This window comes from Chlorocebus sabaeus, chromosome 11 (genome assembly GCF_047675955.1).
Source record: "Chlorocebus sabaeus isolate Y175 chromosome 11, mChlSab1.0.hap1, whole genome shotgun sequence".
In the NCBI taxonomy this organism is placed as follows: Eukaryota; Metazoa; Chordata; class Mammalia; order Primates; family Cercopithecidae; genus Chlorocebus; species Chlorocebus sabaeus.
The window spans coordinates 103,580,795-103,605,523 of NC_132914.1; the positions used below are offsets into that span (position 1 = coordinate 103,580,795).

Sequence of the window (24,729 nt, forward strand, 5' to 3'; positions counted from 1 at the left end):
GTGGTGTGCACCTCTACTCCCAGCCACCCAGGAGACTGAGGTGGGAGGATGGCTTGAGCCTGGGAGGCAAAGGTTGCAGTGAGCTGAGATTGTGCCACTCTGCTCCAGCCTGGACAACATAGTGAGACCTCATCTCTACAAATAATAAAAACATTAGCCAAGCTTGTTTTTAAACAACATTAGGTGGCGTGTGCCTATAGTTTCACCTATTTGGGTTGCTGAGATGGGAGGATCACACAAGCCCAGGAAGTCAAGGCTGCAGTGAGCCGTGATCATGCCACTGCACTCCAGCCTGGGCAATACAGCAAGACCCTATCTCAAAACTAAAGAAAAAAATCAGCTTATTTGTGAATTGTTGGCCTAGAATGCAAAAGACATTTTCCATAGAAACAATATTGAAATGGTATAGTGTTCTTAGATACAGGCATACTTCAGAGATACTGCTGGTTTTGTTCCAGACCACCACAATAAAGCTAATATCACAGTAAAGTGAGTCACACAAATATTTTACTTTCTCAGTGTATACAAAAGTTATGTGTGTACCATACTGTAGTCTGTTAAGTGTACAATAGCATTATGTATAAAAAATACATGCCTCAATTAAAGTATACTTTTTTGCTAAAAAATTGTAACAGTTATCTGAGTCATAATCTTTCAGTGAGTTAGAATCTTTTTACTGGTAGAGGGTCTTGCCTCAGTGTTGGTGGCTACTGACTAATCAGGGTGGTGGTTGCTCAAGGTGGCTATGGCATTTTCTTAAAATAAGACATCAGTGAAGTTTGCTACAGCTATTGACTCTTACTTCGTGAAAGATTTCTCTGTAGCACACAATGCTGTTTGATAGCATTTTACCCACAGTAGAACTTCTTTCAAAAATTAGAGTCAGTTGTCTTAAGCCCTGCTGCTGCTTTGTCAATGAAGTATACGTAATATTCTACATCCTTTTTTGTTATTCCAACAATGTATACAGCCTCTTCACCAGTATTAGATTCTATTTCAAGAAATTACTTTCTCTGCTCATCATTAAGAAGCAACTCCTCACCTGTTCAAGTTATATCATGAGATTACACCAATTCAGTCACATCTTCAGGCTCCACTTCTACTTCTAGTTCTCTTGCTATTCCCACCACATCTGCACCTACTTTCTTCACTAAAGTCTTAAACCCCTCAAAATCATCCTTGAGGATGGGAAGCAGCTTCTTTCAAACTTTCGTTAATGTTGATATTTTGACCTCTTCTCATGAGTCACAGATATATAGACATTCTTTTTTTTTTTTTTTTTTTTTAAGGTGAAAGCAAGTTTATAAGAAAGTAAAGAAATGAAAGAATGGCTACTCCATAGGCAGAGCAACCCCAAGGGCTGCTGGTTGCCCATTTTAATGGTTATTTCTTGATTATATGCTAAACAAGGGGTGGATTATTCATGAGTTTTCTGGGAAAGAGGTGGGGAGTTCCCAGAATTGAAGTTTCCTCCTCCTTTTAGACCATATAGGGTAACTTCCTGACGTTGACATGGCATTTATAAACTATCATGGCGCTGGTAGGAGTGTGAGGACGACCAGAGGTCACTCTCATTGCCATCCTAGTTTTAGTGGGTTTTGGCTGGCTTCCTTACTGCAGTCTGTTTTATCAGCAAGGTCTTTATGACCTGTATCTTGTGCCAACCTCCTGTCTCATCCTGTGACTAAGAATGCCTTAACCTCCTTGGAATGCAGCCCAGTTGGTCTCAGCCCCTGTTCAAGAGAGATCCACTGTGGTTCGAACACCTCTGACATATTTCCCTCTTTCCCTTTTATAAGACAACCCTAGTCCTAAGGTTCGTAGAAGGCTGAAGACCCATCTTCCATAACTTCTTCAGGCTGAATAGGAATGATGATATTCCTGCCTAACTATTAGGGTTTCTCGTATTCAGGGGAATCACAGATATTCTTATTGGCATCTAGAAGAGTGAATGCTTTCCAGAAGGTTTCCAGTTTACTTTGTCCAGATCCATCAAAGGAATCACTATCTATGGCAGCTATAGCCATAAGACTTGAAAGTTGAAATTACTTCTTTATTCATGGGCTGTAGAATAGATGTTGTGTTAGCAAGCACAAAAACATTAATCTTGTACATCACTATGAGAACTCTTGGTGACTGAGTTCATTATCAATGAGCAGTAATGTTTTTAAAGGATCTTTTTTTCTTAGCAGTTGTTCTCAACAGTAGACATAAAATATTCAGTGAACTATACTGTCAACTGATGCGCTGTCATCCAGACTTTGTTGCTTCATTGGTAGAGCACAGGCAGAATAGATACAGCATAATTCTTAAGAGCCTTACCATTTTCAGAATGGTCAGTGAGCACTGACTTGAACTTTTTCTAGACCCTCACAAGAAAGTCAGCCTGTCCTTTGAAGCTTTGAAGCCAGGCATTGACCTCTCCAGCTGTCAAAGTCCTAGACAGCATGTTAGAAGTCTTTCAATAGAAGTCTGTTTCATCTACATTGAAAATCTGTTGTTTAGTGTAGACACCTTCATCAGTGATCTTAGCCAAATCTTCTGGATAACTTGCTGCAGCTTCTCCGTCAGCACTTGCTGCTTCACCTTGCACTTTTATGTTATGGAGATGGCTTCTTTCCTTAAATCTCAAGAACCAGCCTCTGCTAGTTTCCAACTTTTCTTCTGCCCCTTCCTCCCCTCTCTCAGCCTTCATAGAACTGAAGAGAGTTAGGCCCTTACTCAGGATTATGCTTTAACTTATTGTGGCTGGTTTGCTCTTCTATCCAGACCACTAAAACCGTCTACATACCAGCAATAAGCCTGTTTCCCTTTCTTATCATTGATATGTTCACTGGAATAGCACTTTTAATTTCCTTCAAGAACTTTTCCTTTGTGTTCACAACTAGGCTAATTGGTGCAAGAGGCCTAGTTTTTGGCCTGTCTCAGCTTTTGACACGCCTTTCTTTTAAACTTAATCGTTTCTACCTTTTGATTTATGGTGACAGATATGCAACCCTTTTTTTTACTTGCATACTTAAGAAGCCATTCTAGCATTATTAATTGGCCTAATTTCACTATTGTTGTGTCTCAAGGAATAAGGAGGCTCAAGAAGGGAGAGAGATGGGGGAATAGCTAGTTGGTGGAGCAGTCACAACACACATGTTTATCGATTAAATTTTTCATCTCTTATGAGCACAGTTTGTGGCACCCCAAAACAGTTACAATAGTAACGTCAAAGAACGCTGATCAGCTGGATGCAATGGCTCACGCCTATAATCCCAGCACTTTGGGAGGCTGAGGCGGGGATCATTTGAGGTCGGGAGTTCGAGACCAGCCTGACCAACATGGTGAAATCCCATCTCTCCTAAAAATATAAAAATTAGCTGGGTGTGGTGGCACACGTCTGTAATCTCAGCTACTTTGGGAGGCTGAGGCAGGATGATTGCTTGAACCTGGGAGGTGGAGGTTGCGGTGAGCCTAGATTGCGCCACTGCACTCCAGCCTGGGCAACAGAGTGAGACTCCGTCTCAAAAAAAAGAAAAAAAAAAAAAGATCGTTGATCACAGGTCACCATAACAGTGAAAAAGTTTGAAATATGGCAAGAATTTACCACAATGTGACACAAGGATGTGAAGTGAGCACATGCTGTTGAAAAAATGACACCAATAGACTTGCCTGAAGCAGGGTCAGTCTGCAAGCAGGGACAAACCTTCAATTTGGAAAAAGACAATATCTACAAAGCCCAATAAAGCAAAGCATGATAAAATGATATGTACCTATAGTGACACAGAGACCCATTTAACCTGCTCTAAGACATAAATACTATATACATTCAGTGAACAGTTAAGTTGTCGTATTAGTTATCAAGCAAAATAAAAAAATAGTTGGCATTGTGAGATACGGTTAGTTGATCCTCAGTATTTGCAAATTCCCTGTTTGTGAATTCACTTACTTGCTAAAATTTATACATAACCCCAGAATCAATACTTGTGGTGCTTTTGTGGTTATTTACAGATATGCACTGACATGGAGTGGTAAAAACTTAAGTCACCCAGCGCACATATTCCCAGCTGAGACTGAACAAGGCAACACTCCGCCTTCTTGTTTCAGCCCTTATGTTGTAATCAAGTGTCTGTTTTGCAGTCTATTTAGTGCCGTATTTTTTGTATTTTTGTGCTTTGTTGATTTGCAGTATAAGATGGCCCCCTAGTGTAATGCTGAAGTTCCGTCAAGGTGTTCCGAAGGACAAACAGGCTGTGATGTGCCTTCCGGAGGAAATATATGTTAGATAAGCTTTGTTCAGGCATGAGTTATAGTGCTGTTGGCTGACTTCAAAGTTAATGAATCAGTGATAAATATCTTTTTTTTTTTTTTTATTGAGATGGAGTTTTGCTCTTTCACCTAGACTAGTGTGTAATGGTGCGACCTTGGCTCACTGCAACCTCCCTTCCAGTTTCAAGCGATTCTCCTGCCTCAGCCTCCCGAGTAGCTTAGGATTACAGGTGCCCTCCACCACGCCCAGCTAATTTTTGTATTTTTAGTAGAGATGGGGTTTCACCATGTTGGCTAGGCTGGTCTTGAACTCCTGACACTGTGATCCTTCCGCCTTGGCCTCCCAAAGTGCTGGGACTACAGGCGTGAGCCACAGCACCTGGCCTTAAATATCTTTTAAAAGAAGCACACAGAAAATAAGATTCTGTATTGATTAGTTGAGGAAAATGTTGTAACCATAGGCTCACAGGAACCTAGCCCTGTATTTTTCCTGGAACAATGGTTCAGTATTTACTATTCAGTATTTGGTATGATTCAGCAACTTGATAGAACATAACTACCGTGGATAATGATAACCGATATATAGGTACAAAATGAATCTCGATAACCAGTTTAGTTGAAATGAAGAGCTCAGATTATTTGAGGAGATACTGGATGCTTCAGATAATTTTAGAAATGTATAATATTTATTCAGTTTCAATAGTATGATAGTGGAAATAATTTTTGAGTCAAAATTAGAGAAAACAAAGGAAGAGATCCTCTGAGGTTGAACTAAGTTGGTTAAAACGGAAAAGTATTTTGGGTATAAACCTCAGAGGAGTAAGAAAGAAAGGACTGAGTCTTTACTGTTAAAGTTGTAACCAGGTGACAGAGGGTGGGAGTCAGGGAGGAAAGTAGCCCTCAAATCAATCTGATGATTGGGATTTAGGGAGAGAACCCCTGATGGTTCATAAGTATTGAATGGATGTTGACAAGTCAGGTTCTTTAACTCAGGAAGCATCCATATTCTAAATGCAATTGTGTGAAGGAAGTTTTAGGAAGTTTAAAAATGTTTATTGTAGCCAAATATGCTTTTGAGTTCTATAAATGAGATGGAGCCATTTTCTTTTCAGGATGATGATGATGATAGTCATAGTAGCAGTACCACATCAGAGGGCCCAGGAAGAATTCTTAAATATACTTTTTCTTTTCTTTCTTCAGGGTTTGCATTTTTTAAGCACAAAAGTAATTTTGGCTTTTCTTATAGGGATCCCACAGTGTCCAATGCAGTGTTTTATGTACATAGGGATGAATATTGAAAATTTTATCTAATGAGACTGGGCACAGTGGCTCATGCCTATGATCCCATCACTTGGGGAGGCCAAGGCAGGTGGATCACTTGAGGTCAGGAGTTTAAGACCAGCCTGGCTAACATGGTGAAACGCCATCTCTGCTAAAAATACAAAAACTAGCTGGGCATGGTAGCTCATGCCTGCACCAGCTACTTGGGAGGCCAAGGCAGGAGAATTGCTTCAACCCAGGAGGCAGAGATTGCAGTGAGGCGAAATCACATCACTGTACGCCAGCCTGGGCAACGGAGGGAGACTCCGTCTCAAAAAAAAAAAAAAAAAAAAAAAAAAAAAAAAAAAAAAAAAAAAATTTTATCTTACGATGTAGAATTACATCTCCAGCAGAGGGCAGTATGTTCCCATGCATCCAAAGGACTTTTTTTTTTTTTTTTAGAAGATTTTATAGACCCTTGAAGATACATAGTACTGCTTTCTTTCTACCAGAAATTATAAATTAATTATAATGCATATAATCTTCTATCACTCATGGAAAATGCATGACTAGACCCATGCATACATTAAAATCAGAAAACATATTAAGTACTGCTTTTTGGCTAGGTGATGAGTTTAGTAAGACAGTTTTGCCAGGTGCAGTGGCTCAGGCCTGTAATCCCAGCACTTTGGGAGGCTGGGGTGGGCGGATCCCAAGGTCAGGAGATCGAGACCATCTTGGCTAACACGGTGAAACCCTGTCTCTACTAAAAATACAAAAAATTAGCCGGGTGTGGTGACGGGTGCCTGTAGTCCCGGCTACTCGGGAGGCTGAGGCAGGAGAATGGCGTGAACCCGGGAGGCGGAGCGTGCAGGGAGCCAAGATCACACCACTGGACTCCATCCAGCCTGGGCAACAGAGCAAGACTCTGTCTCAAAAAAAAAAATAAATAGAAAGAGGCTTTCTTCTGTCAAGTTTGTTTAACATTTATATTGTACATCTATACACACATATGCTTACATACACACAGCTGACTTAAATCCTTTTTAGAATAGGGCTGTAAATTAACACTATGCATATTTATGTAACCAGTAGTTGTGGTTTCAGACTTCTCCCTTTCTGATTATAAAGACATTCCTTGCATTATTTAAAGTTAGAAAGCCACTTAAAAGTATATCTACATTTTTGGATGTATTTTTCCAGATCATTTTCCTGTGCTTCTGTGATATACACATAAATTTTTATTTTTTTCACTTAACAATGCATTATGAATAGCTTTCCCTGTTATGGATCTGCATCATCGTTTTTAGTGATTGTTGTGTAGAAGTTGCATACTTGTGGTGGAATTTACTTAACCACTTTCCTCTAGTGGGGCATTTAGGTGTCATTTTTTTCCCGAAGGCTTTACTCTTAAATACAACCATAGGATGACTGTTATACATACCTGTTTGTGCACGTTGCTGATTGTTTTGTGAGACTTTATTCCTAAGATTGGAATTTTTTAAAAAAAACTTGGTACATGTTGCCAATTATTTTCCTGAAACATATCCACTACATTCTAATCAGTAAATATTTTTAAATTTTTAGTTTGGATAAATGAGCTAAATATTTTGGTCATGAATGATCACTTTTATTGGACTCCCACAATAGGTATGTTTTAATAAATTGATGGGAATTTATTTGATAACCACTGTTTAGACTTTTCCATCTGGGAGGCAGCGTAGAGTATTGGATATCTTAGAATCAGACAGATTTAGGTTGAATCCCAGCATCTGCACTTATTAGCTATGTGACCTTGGGCATAATATCCAGTCTCTTTGAAGCTTGGATAACTCATCTATTAAGGTGAGAAGTTTAAGAGAGTTGCCGTGAAGAGCAAACAGGATCATGTATTTTTTGAAAAGTCCTGGAAGGGGAGTGCCCTTTTTCTTTCCTTAGTTCTCTTTAGTCAGAAACCCTAGGAAGACAAACGGGGATACCAGAAAAGACATCATTTCTCTTTGAGTGTTGTGTGGCCCTAACACAGACCTTGACAGTCATTAGGACTTGATGGTTGTTGATTGTAACCAACAATTGGCTGAAAGTGACAGGAGCAGCAGGGTTTCCAGATTCCATGCTGAGTCTGAATATGATGGAGAAAGCTTTTAAGACATAGATCAGCCTTATTTATGGACTTGAATCACTACAAAGGTTCTCCTGCCCATGAATCTTCCCCACTTTACATCTTGTATTCGCAACTATGCAGCCTGCTCTTATGATGGCATCTGTAGTTTGAAAGATTTTGCAGAAAAGATGATCAGATTTCAAGGGTGCTGGGCAGTGTTTCCTGGAAACTAACTTATATGGAAATTTATCTTTTTTTTTTTTGAGATGGAGTCTCGCTCTGTCGCCAGGCTGGAGTGCAGTGGCACAATCTCAGCTCACCGCAACCTCCGACTCCCTAGTTCAAGCGATTCTCCTGCCTCAGCCTCCCAAGTAGCTGGGATTACCAGGCACGCACCACCACGCCCAGCTAATTTTTGTATTTTTAGTAGAGACGAGGTTTCTCCATGTTGACCAGGATATTCTTGATCTCCTGACCTCGTGATCCACCCACCTTAGCCTCCCAAAGTGCTGGGATTACAGGCATGAGCCAACGTTCCTGGCCAAAATTTATCTTCTTTAAAGAGAAGCAGTCACAAAGTTAGAGAGGGCCATCACAGTTCTCTTATTACCTGCTGGGACTACTGTGAGTAATAATAGATTGATTTTGGTCTACTTTAAAGAAACATTAGAGATTTCTGAATAGTAGATATTTTAAGAAGTTATTTCCTTTCCCGCCTTCACACAGTACATTTCAACCTGTTACCATTAGTGTGTGTATCAGTTTCTTCTGCTCATTAGTATTCTTTGTTTTTGTCTTTAAAAGTCACACTTTGTAGATATCTAAAAAGACCTCATGCCACTTTTTATAGTGCACTTCCCCTTATTTTCGTTCAGTGGTATTGCTGATTTCTGGAGTGTAGGGGACCTGCTGAAATGTATTATCTCTGCTGTTTTTTCATAAGGTTGTTATGTAGGATTTACTTTTGACTTATTAGGAAAAATGATTTCAGATATCTGGAGTACAAAGAGGTCCATATAAAGCCAGTTTTCAGATGTCTAAATTATGTCTTTAAAGTAAAATGGTTCAGCATTTTGCTGTCGTTTCCATAGCAATATGTCATTTATTTGTGGCTGTGACTACTGAAGGCTAAATAGTCATAAAGTCAGTTCGGTCTTTGCAGCTGGTGTGCTTTGATGATAACTTGACTGAGTTATCGCCCCTGTATTTAGTGACTTGATATAGGAAGAGTTTAGTCCTTTTAGAGCAAAGCTTTGGCAGTAATCATGCTTTCTGCACATATGGTGTCATTTACCATGTGCTTGGCATATCTTTGTTTCATAGCTTAGAAATATTTGGAAGGCCTAAGCAGTCTGTTTAGATCCCTGTTAGGACATTTGAGAATTTTATGCAGTTGTAAAATTACCACTTAGGTTCAGCACCAGGACAACTTGAAGTGGCAATCCATACGTCAAATGAGGAAAGACCTTTTCATTACAGGTTGAGCATCCCTTATCTGAAATGCTTGGGACCAGCAGTGTTTAGGATTTCAGGGTTTTTAAAAATTTTGGAATGTTGGCATTATCCTTATCCTTATGGGTGAGCATCTTAAATCCAAAAATCCAAAATCTGAAATACTCTAATGAGTATTTCCTCTGAATGTCATATCTGTACTCAGAAAGTTTCAGATTTTGAAAGCTGATCATGGTGGCCTGTGCCTATAGTACCAGCTACTTTAGAGGGTAAGATAGGAAGATTGCTTGAGCCCAAAAGTTTGAGGCGATAGTGTGCACTGCAGTTGCGACTGTGAGTGGCCTCTGTACCACAGCCTGGGCAACACAGTGAGACCCTGTCTTTTAAAAAAGTTGGCTGGGTGCAGTGGCTTTGGCCAGGTGTGGTGGCTTATACCTGTAATCCCAGCACTTTGTGAGACTGAGGCGGGTGGATCACTTGCAGCCAGGAATTTGAGACTAGCCTGGCCAACATGGCAAAACCCCATCTTTACTAAAAAAATACAGAAATTAGCTGGGTGTGGTGGCAGATGCCTGTAGTCCCAGCTACTTGGGAGGCTGAGACAAGAGAATCACTTGAATCCAAGAGACAGAGGTTGCACTGAGTTGAGATTGCCCTGCTGTACTCTAGCGTGGGCGACAGAGTAAGACTCTGTCTCCAAAAAAGCAAACAAACAAAAAAGAAACAACCAAAAAACTCTCTCCCCCTAATTTTTTTTTTTAAGTTTCAAATTTTGGAGCATTTTGGATTTTCAGATTAGGGAAACTTAACCTGTGTTATTTAAACACGAAAGAAAGGAATTCTGTTCTAATATTTGTGACTGGCTACTTGCAGACCAAAGAGAAAGTGTAGATGGTTTTACATATATGCCATCACCATCAAAGTAAATGCAAGCCATTGTGCTTGAGCTAAGAATAATCTAGTTTTGTTTGTTTGTTTAAAAATTAGAACCGATACTTTTTTTTAGGATGCCTATCTTTTAATCCATGGAAGGCTAAGTGTTTTAATGAAATTGTATAATTTTTAAATAGTGGAGCTTATTTCTAGTATCCATTTGAATAAATGTTTCCATATCAAATTGGAGGTTAAAAAAAAAAGACTGCAAAAACTATAGGAGAAGGGTTTGCATCCTGAGAACTTGTTTGCTAAAAAAAAAAAAAAAAAAAAAAAAGGAACAAAACAAGTTGTACATTTAAACGAATTGTTTTAAATTCAGATAGTGAATTTAATTCCATTAGTTATCTGCACTGTATAACAAATTATAGCACAGTTTCTGTTAGTTGGGAATTTAAGACTTGCTTGGCTGGGTGGTTCTGGCTCAGGGTCTTTCATGAGCCAGAATGTCAGCCACAAGCCAAGTGTAGTGGTATGTGCCTGTAGTCCCAGTTACTCAGGAGGCTGAGGCGGGAGGTTCACTTAAGCCCAGGAGCCTGAGGCTGTAGAGCACTGTGATTGCACCTGTGAATACCTACCTATTTCAGCCAGGGCAACATAAGCAAGACCCCTTCTCCAAAGAGGAAAAAAGAAAAGATATCAGCCAGGGCTGCAGTTATCTGAAGGCCGAGCTGAAGTGGGCTGGAGGATCTACTTCCAGGATAACTTACCCCGAGGGCAGTTGACAGAAAACTGCAGGTCCTCATTGGCTGTTGGTAAGAGGACATAGTTCCTCATCACTGGACCTTGCCACAGACTGCTTGTGTTTCCGTGACATGGTAGCAATCTTCCCCCAGAGAGAGCACTCTCAGAGCAAGCAGGCAGCTGTAGTGCCTTTTGTGACCAGTCCTTCAAAGTCATCATACGTGCCACCTTCACATTTTTAATATAGAGGTGAGGCATTGAGCTTAGCCTGCACTTGGGGTAGGGAATTAGTCTCCACCTTTTGAAGGGAGTGTCAAAGAATCTATGAAGGTTTTTAAAACCACTGCAGTTGGCCTAAAAGGGACATGGGATCTATTCAGATTCCCCCCAAATCTTCAAAACTTTCTATGAGTTTACATCGGATCCTAAAGTATCCAAATCAGATTTATAGAATGCAGACCACTGAAGGTCAAATGTAGAATCGCAGAATTTTGAGCCGGAAGGGATCTGGTTTTTCATTTATGCGAATGAGGAAACTGAGGCGAAGAGGCTGCATGACAGTGGTAGTTGTAATGTCTGTGTCTGTTGTTGGTATTATATTAGGACGAACACCTCAGATCTCTGGACTTTTAGATAAATGCCTGTGTTGTCCTCAGGATCATGTCCTGGATGTTCTGCACTGGAACTTGGGATTTGATTTTCCCTTCCTTTCTCTTTTGTGTGGAGAACTGAGAACTAGGGCATCAACACTAACCAGACAATTATCCTCTGGTTTTGTCTTCTCTACAGCTGAAGGAAGAATTTTAATGCAAACATAACTTTTCCCCTCACTTCTAAGAAGCAGACTGTTACTCTTCCAAGAGAGATTTAGTGAGATTATGCTGTGTTCCTTGATATGGCAAAATTCCAGGCAAATGTGTGAAGGAGTGAGCCCTAGTACCATATGGAATCTACAAAGGCCTACGTTGCTGCTGCCACCTTGAAACACTTAAGTGGGTTTCTGAAACCTCTTAAGTGTGTTCCTACTTTTTTTTTTTCGAGACAGAGTTTTGTTCTTGTTGCCCAGGCTGGAGTACAGTGGCGCAATTTCAGCTCACTGCAACCTCCACCGCCCGGATTCAAGCGATTCTCCTGCCTCAGCCTCCCAAGTAGCTGGGATTACAGGCACATGCCAACACGTCTGGCTAATTTTTGTGTTTTTAGTAGAGATGAGGTTTTGCCACATTGGCCAGGCTGGTCTTGAACTCCTGACCTCAGGTGATCCACCTGCCTCGGCCTCCCAAAGTGCTAGGATTACAGGCATGAGCCACCATGCCCGGCCTGTGTGTTCCGACTTTTTAACAGTCTCCTTTGAAACCTGCGTGAAGTCTGGTTCGATATCTCTAGGATAGTGAGGTAAAACATGTTTTAGGAAAAATTCTTTTAGCCTAAATATGAGTGATTTGACAGTGCTCAGAAAAATTAATTTTGTGACAAGACTGATTGGGGTTCTGCTTATTTTCAGCAATGCATCTTTTCTGATTCACTGCCTTTTGGCTGTTTGTCTTTACAGTTTGCATTTGTAGTTATGACCAGTTGTCTTTACCATACCTCCCAGCCTCCTTTTTTTGTGACGAAACTCTTAGAATATTTAAAAATTTTAGCAGATAGTACACATGCAAGAAATGTTTGCGAATGTTTGTTTTCCACTTTCTAATCAAAATATCTGTTTCAGGTTTTTCTGCAGCTTGGGCAAGGCTGCCAATGCCAGATGGCACCGTTTCTGAGAGAAGAGCTAGCTTTTGCTTAGAAGTAATACCCACAAACAATGCCAAATTAGCATAAGCAAATGTCAGTGAGTTAACACAAAGCCAACACTCTTTCTATCTTTTCTTTCCTTCCTAGGCCATGGGTGTTGAGAGTGACCAGGAAATTGTGCAGATGATTGGAACAGAGGAGCACGTGATGGCTGCATTTGGGCCCAGTCTGGAAGAGTGCCAGAAAGCTCAGATTTTCACACAGATGCAGGTGTGTCTTTTCATGTCGTCCTTTGCCATGAAATGGAATTGGAGACTTAATGCCGCTCATTGATAAAGCTCATCGGATGTGATGGCTTTGGGCTCATGGATGTGGGAAAGGTATTGGGGAGATGGGAAGAGTGAAGTTTCTTTAACTCACTTTTGTCAGGATTGGAGGAGGAGTTTCCTCAGACAAATTGGGAGCCTATGGTGCCTAACTTAGAATAGGGATATATGGCCAAGAGGTGTTTATTTTGATATAATAGCAAGTACTGTTTTATTTTTCCTTATTTGCCTGAGTGATAATATATTTTTTTAAACTATGGCAACTCTCGTGTACAGGGTGTGTGTGTGTGCATGCATTTCTCTTTCATATCTTTTTTTATTCCCTACTTCAGTTGCTTTAGGCATTCAGTTGTGTGTGGTTTCTGTTTCTTTTCCTGAATTCCCGGTGCTACTTTGAACAGCAAGGAAAACCCGGGATCAGTCCTTTTTACTGCTGCAGAGCCTTCATTGACCTGCTCAGGCACTCCTGGTTGGACCCTGGGAATTTTAGGACAAGACTCAAAGATGAAGATTGAGAAATACACGTGCACACACGCACACATACACACACCCCATAGTAAAAATAACTGCACTTCCCTTCCCACATGGAGGGAGCCCCAGCAGCCATACTTAGGATTTTAGTCCCATATTTGCAAGTGCTTTCCTAAGTATAAATCAAAGGTGACATCCCTCATAGCCATCCTGGGAGGTGGGAATTCCATACTATAGAATCGCAATAAACAGTTCTTACTTATCCACATGTACATTGTCTGTTCTGTGGGTTACATATGACATATGTAAACTCCAGCCTGCTTTTTTTCTCTTCACCCAGGATGTTTGTAGAGAAAGCATTTCCCGCTTGTATCTGTTAGTATGTATTCTGAAATCAAATCAGTATTGATATTTTTGTAGACTACACTAGATATTTAGAAAGATTGAAATAGGTCAGTATATATATAATTCCAAAGCACAAATCAGTAGGGATTACTCTCGTCACTGCCTTCCTCTTTTTCTACAGTTAATTAATAGTTGACTGCAGTTACAGGGCAGGCAGCACCAGGAAGGGTGGTTTGGATTTAGGAGATTCTATTTTCGGCCTTTATCAAAAATGAAATATTTGGTAGGCATGAATCTTTCTTATACACTGAAGTTATATTGTCCAAGGGTTCCAAGAACATGAAGAGAAAACATTAAGAAATATCCAGGAGGCAGAAAATGTAGAATCTACCCTGCGAACAGGAATATTTGGTTCCATTTTGGGAGATACCCTATTTTTTAATGCTGTGTAATGCCCTACAAGAGCAGTTTACCTTAATGGTTTCCCAGTGGCTTCAATGAAATCCCTTATGCATTTTATTTCAAACATCATCATTGGGGTCAAATAACCCTAGCATTGTAAAGCTGAGCAGAGCCCAAATAGTAGGTTGGAAAATCATTCATTTATCTCTGTTGAATAGGTTCTGACAGAAAATTTCAGCTAACTAAATCAGATCAGATTAGTGAAAAGATGGCAGGAAAAGATGGAGGGAAGTTAACATAAAAAGACAAAGGTTCCTTTTCCTCGAAAGGGAAGTATAACTTTGAAAGTGCTTGTACTCTGTATGCTGGATTAAGGCACATATTAGCTATTGAAACTGATAAAAGGATATAGAGATGCAAGTAATCCAAAATAGTTGGTATGTAGAACATATATTACCAGTTACGAAAACATGAATATTCTATGCTATTCTAAATGAAAATGTAGTAAGTACACTTTGTATTAGTCTGTTCTCACATTGCTATAAAGAAACACCTGATCAGCCTGGACAGCATGGTAAGACCCCATCTCTACAAACAATAAAAATAAATTAGGCAGGCGTGGTGGCATGCACCGGTGGTCCCAGCTACTTGGGAGACTGAGGCAGGAGGATCACTTGAGCCTGAGAGGTCAAGGCGGCAGTGAGCCATGATTGTGCCACCCCAGCCTCTGCGACAGAGTGAGACATTACCTCAAAAAAAGAAATACCTGAGACGGGGTAATTTATAAAGAAAAGAGGTTTAATTGGCTCATGGCTTTGCAGCCTGTACAGGAACCATAGTGGCCTCTGCTTCTGGGGAGGCCTCAAGAAGCTTCCAGTCATGGCAGAAGGCAAAGGAAGGGGCAAGGCGTCTCATATGGTGGGAATGAGAGCAAGAGAGCTTGAGAGAGGAGGGGGTGCCACACACTTTTAAACAACCAGATTGGGAAAACTCACTATCAGGAGGACAGCGCCAAGGGGATGGTGTTAAACCAGTCATGAGAAATCCATCCCCATGATCCAGCCACCACCCACCAGGCCCCACCTCCAACGTTGGGCACTAAAATTTGACATGAGATTTGGTGGGGACACAGATCCAAACCATATCACACTTTGTTTTGTATAATAGAACTTTGGAAGATGTGGCACTTTAATGGATTGCTTAAAACCTGTGGGGTTTTGTGTTTTTGGCCGGGCACAGTGGCTTATGCCTGTAATCCCAGCACTTTGGGAGGCCGAGGTGGGTGGATCATTTGAGGTCAGGAGTTCAAGACCCAGCCTGGCCAATATAGTGAAAACCCGCGTCTACTAAAAATACAAAAATTAGCTGGGCATGGTGGTGGGTGCCTGTAATCCCAGCTACTCAGGAGGCTGAGTCAGGAGTATTGCTTGAACCCAGGAGGCAGAGGTTGCAGTGAGCCAAGATTGTGCCACTGCATTCCAGCCTGGGTGACAGAGGGAGACTCCATTTTTTATGCCTCCCTTTGTAGTCTCTCTCACATTTCTTCTGTTCCTGAAGCCTTCTTTCTGTGTTGGTCATGTATGTTTTACACCATCGTTGTCTTGGGCTCTAATATATAGAGAAGAAAGTATTAGCTGTAGTGGGGGATAAGAGGCACTAGGCGTGTCATCTTGGCCTATGCATCACAAGGGATACCCTCCTCACCTGTGTTCCTCTATTTCCCCCTCAAACAAGTGAAAAATTGTAGCCTTTTTCACAAGGAAACTAGAAGGTCAATATTTATTGAAGACAGCTTAGTTTGGGGAAAACTGAACTGCCTGTCTACTCACGGTTCCTGCCAACTGACCTGCTTTCTTCATTTACTTAGTTACTGCTTACTACTAGGTCACTGCAGCAAGCGTTTTCAGGGTTTTAATTTATCTTATACTCTAATGGCCTTTTAATGGGAAAGATTTAGATTTGAAGTCTAAATCTTATCATGGGATGGAGTTTCATTCAATTCCAAACACTGTACTAATCACTGGGAGTCAAAGAAAAAGATGACGGAATTCCCACCCACCAAGTCTAGTAGGAAAAACATACATGTAAATAGATCATTAAAACATAATGTGATATGAACATGAATTAAAATATGCAATCCTGAATGCATAAGGAATTAAAACTGCAGAGAAAGAGGAGTGGGGTTAGGAAAGCCTTTGGAGAGGAAGTGATACCTGATCTAGGTTTTGAAGCATGAGAAAGGAATTCACCAAGCAGGTAATTGGGCAGGAATTCCAAGATAAAGAATCAAAGATCCCAGCCTTTTCTTCTGTTAAACTGAAAGTCTTTTTTATTTATTTATTTATTTTTTAAGTTCATTCTTGGCCAGGCACAGTGGGTCACACCTATTATACTGCCACTTTGGGAGGCCGAGGCAGGATGATCACTTGAGGCTGGGAGTTTGAGACCAGCCTAGGCAACATAATGAGACCCAGTCTCTACCAAAGGTTTTTTGTTGTTATTGTTGTTGTTGTTATTATTGTTGTTGTTTTAGTTAGCTGGGCATGGTGGCATGTGCCTGTAGTTCTGCTACTTTGGAGGCTGAGTGAGGTGGGAGGATTGCCTGAGCCCAGGAGATTGAGGCTGCAGTGAGCTGACATCACACCACTGCACTCCAGCCTGGGCAACAGAGTGAGACCCTGTCTCAAAAAAAAAAAAAGGTACATCGTTGTTCCAAATTAATAAGAACCACATACTCCTCTTCTTTAAACACTGTTGATTAGGAAAAATTTCAACATATATAAAGTGCAAATAATAGTGTTATAAATGCTCATGTATCCAAGGCCTACGTTCAGAAGTTGTCAACACCCTTACTTGGTTATTTTAAGTAAATTTATGTACACTAAAATATACAAATCTTAATTGTATGACTTTATAAGATACAGAGTATTCCCTTATCACACAAAGTTCCCTCATGCCCCTTTCTAGTCAATCTTCACCTCTACTCTCTGATTTTTTCCCCACTATTCTGATTTTTGCACTGTAGATTAGTTTTGCCAATTACAGAACTTTATATATGGAATTAGGCATCATAAATTAGTGATTTTTGCACCATAAGTTAGTTTTACCTATTTTAGAGCTATATATATGGAATTAGGCCGTATATACTCTTTCATGTCTAGCTTCTTTTGCTGAGCTTATTGTCTGAGATTCATCCAAGTTGTTTCTTTTTGTTCCTTTTTATCTCAGTTATCCATGTAGTTCATTTCTTTTTATTTCAACGTAGTATTTCATTCTATGAATATACCACAGTTTATCTGTTTTCCTGTTGATAGACACTTTGGCGTGTTTTTCAGTCTTTAGCAATTATGAATAAGACTGTATAAACAAATCTTTATGTGGATGTGTGGACATGTTTCATTTCTCATGAATGAGTACCAAAGAATAGAACTGTTGAATCAGAGAGCAGATATGTATATAACTTTTATATATACCTTGTTCCAAAATGATTGTACCATTTTGCATTTGCACCAGCAGTGTATGAGAGTTCTTTCTTTCTTTTTTTTCTTTTTTTTTTTTGAGACAGAGCCTCACTGTGTCACCCAGGCTGGAGTATAGTGGCATGATCTCCACTCACTGCAATCTCCACTTCCTGGGTTCAAGCGATTCTCCTGCCTCAGCCTCCCAAGTAGCTGGGACCACAGTTGTGCGCCACCATGCCCAGCTAATCTTTTTGTATTTTTAGTAGAGATGGAGTTTCACCATGTTGGCCAGGCTAGTCTTGAACTCCTTACTTCAGGTGATCTGCCTGCCTGATTACAGGCATGAGCCACCACACCCAGCCTGATAGAAAGTTCTGATTGCTTCATGTCCTCATAATATCTGGTGTTGTCAGTCTTTTTAATTTTAGCCGCTCTAATGGGTGTATAGTGGTATCTCATTGTGGTTTTAGTTTTTATTTTTATGATAACAAATGATGTTGAACCTTTATGTGTTTATTGGCTATTTGTATTTTCTTCTCTGTGAAGTGTAAGCCAAATGTTCATTTTCCTTAGTGAGTTTTCTTGTTGTTGTTGAGTTTAAGAGTCCTTTTAAAAACAAATCCTGGATGTAACTAACTTCCTTGTCAGTATTATGTATTTTCTCCCAGTCTATTCCCTCCCTATTTGTTTGCCTAATTCTATTTTTTAATTTTGAAAAAAACTTAGGGTTTTTTTTATTTGTTTCACTTTTATATTTATTGCTCTCTGTGTTCTGTTTAAAGAAATCTTGCCTACACCAAGGTTAGGAATATATTCTTTGATGTTTTCTCCTTGAAGCTTTATAGTTTTATTAAGAGTTTTTATGGTTAGATCTAAAATCCATCTTAAACTAATTTTTGTGTTTGTTGTGAGGTAGGGGTCAAGATTAATTTTTCACTTTATGGATAGTTGTTTCAACAATATTTATTGAGAAGACTTTTCCTTCCCCATTGAATTGCTGTGGTACTTTCGTCAAAAGTCAAATGATCTTTTAGTATGTGTTTATTTCTGGACTTTTTATTCTCTTTCATTGATTTGTCTATCCTTGTGCCAGTATCACACTATTTTGATTACTTAGCTTTATAGTTAAAATCAGGTAATATAATATTGTTTTAGCTACTCCAGGTCCTTTGCATTTCCATGTAAATTGTAGAATCTAGAATTTTAGAATTAGTCAGTTTTTGCTTTTTAAGCCTGCTAAGGATATAATTAACAATTACGAATGTATTGGTCAGTTTGGAGAGAATTTTAACACTAAGCCACTTTTAATACCATTGAATTATCCAATCTACGAACGTGTCATGACCCTTAATTTATTTAGGTTTTGTTTTCTCTCAGCACTGTTTTGTAGCTTTCAGTGTAGAGGTCTTACATGGTATGATTCATTTTTGAGAGGAAAAAAGTACTACTATAAAATTTACCTGTGGTTTTCTCTGGGTAAGGGACTGATGACTGCTGTATGTCTATACACACACACACACACATTTTACTTGTGTCTGTATTTTCTAAATTTCCTACAATGACAATGTATCAATTTTTTTAGTAAGAAAACAAAAAATAAAAAGGGAACCAGTGTATTAGGCAGTGGGCTATGCTTTTTGTCATTGATTTATAATAAATGTAGATTTTGGACTAGACCCAGTATAGCTTTCTCTATAACCAGGGTCTTTATCTCTTTTGCTCATAGTGTACGTGTGGTTAGGTGCTTACTAAACTACCTCCAGTGATGTTATTCAAACGTTATTATAATCTGTTTTTTATAGGCATTAAAATATATAGGGAACAAAGTAAGAAGGCAAAGGATGTGGGGAGGTGGACCAAAGAAAACCAAAATAGAAGAAGCAAGAGAGCTCCTGGCTTCCACCATTCTGACCCATGTCCCAGTGAGTAACACTGTTACTGTGAATAAGGACTGTGAGATCTGTGAATTCCTGTTAAAGAACTGTGATAAGAGTTTACCTCATTTAAAGTCTAATTCCTCAAGAGAAAATTCTAAAGAGGACTGTACTGCTCCACCAGAAATAACCTTCCATTATCAGCAGTTTGTTTATACTCGGAGAATGTTAGCTGTATCGCCATCATCATGTTTATTCTCTTGTGGTTATTCTTTCAGTCTTAAAATATTGTTATTTTATGTTCATACATATATTAGTACTAGATTTTTACTGCTACTAGATTTCATGGTTTTGAAGGACAGAGATGATGTCTTACATGTTTTATAAATAAATTAAAATAAGCTTACAGTGCCTTGTCCATACCTATTTTTTATTGTATGGTAAAATTGCTTATGTAAAATATGCTTATGCTTATTGTATAGTAAAATATGCTTCATGGTAAAATACGCATAACATAAAGTTTACCTTTTTACATGTACGATTTTCTGGAGTTAAGTACATTCACACTATTGTACAACCATCACCACAGCAGATAGGTTTAAAAATGCTTACTGAATGAGTTCATCTTCTAGACCTTGAATTTTAAAGTTCACATCATCCAGCCTCCTTCACTTACTGTGAAGATTCTTTGATCCAAACGTGCTAGATGATTTGCGTTGTCACCCAGCTGGTTAGTGGTAAGAGTAAGGGCTAGAACCTATCTTCTGACCTTGAACTAGTATGTAGTATTTACTTTTTATTAACTTATTAAACAGAGATCAACCATATCGGCATGTGGGGTGTTGGCAAGAGGTAGCCCTCAATTTTCTTCCCATTTAATGTATATGTTTTTCTAAGCTATAGAATTATTATTTGTTAGACTATCTTGTTAACTAAATAGTCCGGTTTGTAATGAGTTACCATGTGTTCCATCCATGAATAATCTTATTCAAGGGTTGCAAACACGACCTTCAGGGACTGACTGTAAAATAATGGAAGGTCAAGGGATCTGTGGAAGTCGGGAGTAACCACCTGAATGCATCCAGATCCGAATTTCCTGTATTAAAACACCCTTCAATCCAAATAATACAGGTCTCTCATTCTGCCCCTTGGCTACCATTTGTGCATGTTGTTGATTTAATCTAAAGAATTAGAAAATTTTGAATGTTAAAGCTAGGTCTGAACTGAATTTTAAGCTCTTTTGGATGATTGGAAAGAGTCTGAAACTTAAAATAGCGAAAGTGAATAGTAGAAACAACAAGGGCTTTTGGAGTCTGAGACGTAATTGTTCAAATCCTGGTTTCTTACATCCTAACTGATGAACTTTGGACAAATCTGAACTTTTCTAAGCTTCAGTTTTCTCATCTGTATAATAAAAGTAATTCCCACTTTCTCACAGGGTTCTTATGATGATTCAGAGATATAATATACGTAAAGCTCTGTATTTTCCACAGCTCCCCAGGTAGCTATTAGGAGCTACGCTTACCTTCATACTATAACTGAGAAGAATGTTGGGTTAAAGAGCTTTAGTTGATAGAGTCCTGCCGATAGTAATGCTTGTTTATTTAGACTGATAAAGACACGCCGGGTGCAGTGGCTCACACCTGTAATCCCAGCACTTTGGGAGGCCGAGGCAGGCTGATCACCTGAGGTCAGGAGTTCAAGACCAGCCTGACCAATATTGAGAAACCCCATCTCTACTGAAAACACAAAATTAGTCAGGCATGGTGGTGCATGCCTGTAATCCCAGCTACTCTGGAGACTGAGGCAGGAGAATCACTTGAACCTGGGAGGCGTAGGTTGCGATGAGCCAAGATCATGCCATTGCACTCCAGCCTGGGCAACAAGAGTGAAACTCCAACTTAAAAAAAAAACAAAACAACAAAATTTATACTTTTCTGTGGTTGCATGGAACCTAAATTACCATTTTAAAACCTTGGTTATACATAATGCAGGGAGGAATAAAGTCAGAATAGATGGATCAGAGAAAAGATCTTCATTTTCCAGAATTGTTTTGGACAGCATTTACCTAAGTGTGATATAAAGGATGATTTTCGTGATACAGGGTCATTTTTTTATGTAAGTAATTATGTACTTACTAGAAAGAATACAACTAGCATCAAATTCATTGGTGTGGTATATGTGATGTTATGGTATTATTGCATAGGATGAAGCTTAGCTTAAAATTGGTTGTTTAAAGATGATTAAACATGTTACATAAATATGTATAACAGAGATATTTGTGATGGTGGAACTTGAATGACTAGCATTTGGAAAGTATTGTTTAGGTGTGTCTGTGTAGAGGGAAAAGAACTCAGTAGTTCTCAGGGCTTATCCTTGGGGGCGGGCCTCTAGAGGCCTTTGTTTTGGTATCCTGGCCTTTCAGTTCCTTGGGGTCTGTGGTTCCCAAAGAGCATTCCATGGACTAGTAGCATCAGCATCACAGGGGACTTGTGAGAAATACTTAAACTCTACCCTAGACCTGCTGAATCAGAAACCCTAGGAGTGGGTCCCAGTAATCTGTGTCTTAACAAGCCCTCCAGATGATTATGCATGCTAAAGTTTAGAAACCACTGCTCTAAGGGTGATTAGTCTCCAAGATGCCTGAGTTCCAGATCACTCTTTCCTCTAATGTAGTATTAAAAGGTCTCCAGAGTTCTGAAACAGGCAACAATTCTGTTTCATCATTCCGAGTTCATTTGTTAGTCCTCTTTTCTCCCCCTCTTGCAGATAATCCGCAGGTTAGTGTCCCACAAAGGAGTATCTGAACTACTCTTAGCATTCTCCCAGAAAGTGTTACCAGCTGCTGAATTGAGAGGATCCCCACTCACCATATGACTGTGGGAACAGTGCTAAGTATTAACCCATTTCAATTTAGACCTAGAGTTTTGCTTTCTAGCATATAGTCATTAAAAAGGGGAGTGAAGTGAGTTAGGGTTCAGTCCCAAGGGGGTGATGGACTGTACCTCTAATCAAGAAGTGGCATTATATAGTTCAGTAGGGGCATTTTCCACAAATATCCATATTTATTTCTACTTATAAATGTCTTGGGAGAATCTGCCAGTGTTTATGCAGAAGGAAAATGTGAAATGGGTTTTGTTGAAAATTGAAAATTTTGTTAATGAAAGTTTGCTTTATTTTTCTCATTAACAAGAGAAGTACAACTAGAAGAGTTAGATGTTCCATGTAACTTACCACGTTAAGATTAGAACAATAAAATGTAAATTAGATGTGCTTAAATGGAGGACCACACAGCTTTCGAAATAGCAATTGAAAATGTAAATTACTTATAGCTGCCCAGACACTGAGTTTTTCTGCTTGGTATTGTGGTAACTGGTGTTATGATTGTAGAGGTTTCTTTTTTTGAGGATGTACAAGAGACTTTTCTTTTTAAATACCTTCTTATTGATGGACAAGAGACTTTTCTTTTTAAATACCTTCTTATTGATGTAATTGTTTTGTGGGTACAAGATAACAAAGTAGCTTTTAGGGCTACTTTTTCTTTTACCACATTCAAACACATTTCTTTTAACATATTCCAAAGTTCTCAGTAATAGAGAGTAAATTGACCTAGAGAAGAAATAAAACTTCCTTTGAAGGAAAATGGAGTTTTTGAAACACATACAGAATTCTAACATCCTACATTATTTAGTGGAATTACTTAGCAGCAACAACAAAATGTATGAAGGAGAATACTTGCTTGTTTTGTTTTGTTTTTTTTTTTGAGACAGAGTCTCGCTCTGTCGCCCAGGCTGGAGTGCAGTGGCCGGATCTCAGCTCACTGCAAGCTCCGCCTCCCGGGTTTTCGCCATTCTCCTGCCTCAGCCTCCTGAGTAGCTGGGACTACAGGCGCCCGCCACCTCGCCCGGCTATTTTTTTTGTATTTTTTAGTAGAGACGGGGTTTCATTGTGTTAGCCAGGATGGTCTCGATCTCCTGACCTCGTGATCCGCCCGTCTCGGCCTCCCAAAGTGCTGGGATTACAGGCTTGAGCCACCGCGCCCGGCCACTTGTTTTTTTTTTTAATGCAATCTATTGATTTATTGTCATAGTGATAAACTTAATAAAAGAGATTTCATTGCGATTTTACTAAATGATTAAGGTAAGTAAAAAGGAAATTTTATAATAATATGTATCATCTGTGGAAATGCCTATAAATACTCCTTGGAATTGGCAGAAGCTCGGGCTACATTCTCAAAATTTGCCTTTTTAGATGTAGTGAAAGGATCTACTTCAGTTTTTTTGCCTCTCCAAACAAACCAGTGCAATTATTTTATCAGTTCTGAGTCAACTTACTGATTGAGCCATTCATTCATATGGGTTTCAGTGTTTCTGCTAGAGAAGATTGACTAGAACATTTGCTACAAATTCATTCCTCTGTTCATTCATTCAGCAGGTATTTGTTGCATGCCAGACAACATTGTAGTACGGTTCTTATCACTGCATAATAAACAATTCTAAAACGTAATGGCTTAATGTAACTGTTTATTGTATATCTCATGATTCTGTGGTTTGACTGGGCTTAACTTAAGGTGGAGGAGGGAGTTCTCATTTCAGGTCTCTTACGAAGTTGCAGACAGATAGCAGCTGAGGTTAGAGTCATCTGGAAGGTCACCTGGGCTGGACATTCCAGATGGCATCTTCACTCATATCTCTGACCCCTTCTTGATTTTCCATTTCACTGGGATTTTACTAAATGAAATGTAGCCTCTGTCTCTGCACAACAGAGTGTTTTGGACGTCTCACGTAGTGTCTCAGGACTCTTAAGAGAAAGGAAAAGGAAACTGCCAGTTGACTGAAAGGTTAATTCTGGAATTGGCCTGGTATCATTTCTGCTGTATTATCTTCGTTAAACTAATTATAGGCCAATCCCAAGGGGGTGACAGATTCCACTTTTAATGAAGAAATGGCATAAAGTTTATAGGAAGGGAAGGAGTTGATAGTAGTCATCTTTGACACAAAGGTACTCACAGGTACTGAGGACAACGATGAAAAGTCATCTCAACTCAGGAAGTTTCCAGACTACTTGAATTTATTTGAATGAAGAGAATCATAACAATTCAGTATTTTCTTAAATGTTGTTATATTGATACTTTTCATGAGGTACATTAAATTTTAGTGTCCATTTTCTCAAATTTTTTCTCCAATTTCTGACTTACAGGTTAAGGAATTCAATTTCCGAGCCAAATGTATCTATACTGCAGTGATGGTGCGAAGAGTAATTCTGGCCCAAGGAGATAATAAAGTTGATGACAGAGATTATTATGGGAACAAGCGACTGGAATTGGCAGGACAGGTGATTTAATTATTTTATGTCAAAAATCTTTCTTTAATGAAGGTTAATTTGGTTTTCGTTTCACATAAGAGGAAGAAACATCTGAATGAAAT

The 24,729-nt window shown here is 39.3% G+C and overlaps 1 protein-coding gene across 3 annotated transcripts in view; it reads left to right on the top strand.

Annotated features, from left to right (window-relative positions):
• Nucleotides 1-24,729, top strand: part of POLR3B (RNA polymerase III subunit B) — a 137,028-nt gene that overhangs the window by 21,749 nt on the left and 90,550 nt on the right. For all 3 annotated transcript variants that reach the window (XM_008004532.3, XM_037996588.2, XM_037996589.2), the window contains 3 exons: nt 12,572-12,694; nt 19,232-19,351; nt 24,503-24,637. In XM_008004532.3, the coding sequence (XP_008002723.2) occupies nt 12,572-12,694; nt 19,232-19,351; nt 24,503-24,637 (378 nt within the window). The remainder of the gene's footprint in view (nt 1-12,571; nt 12,695-19,231; nt 19,352-24,502; nt 24,638-24,729) is intronic.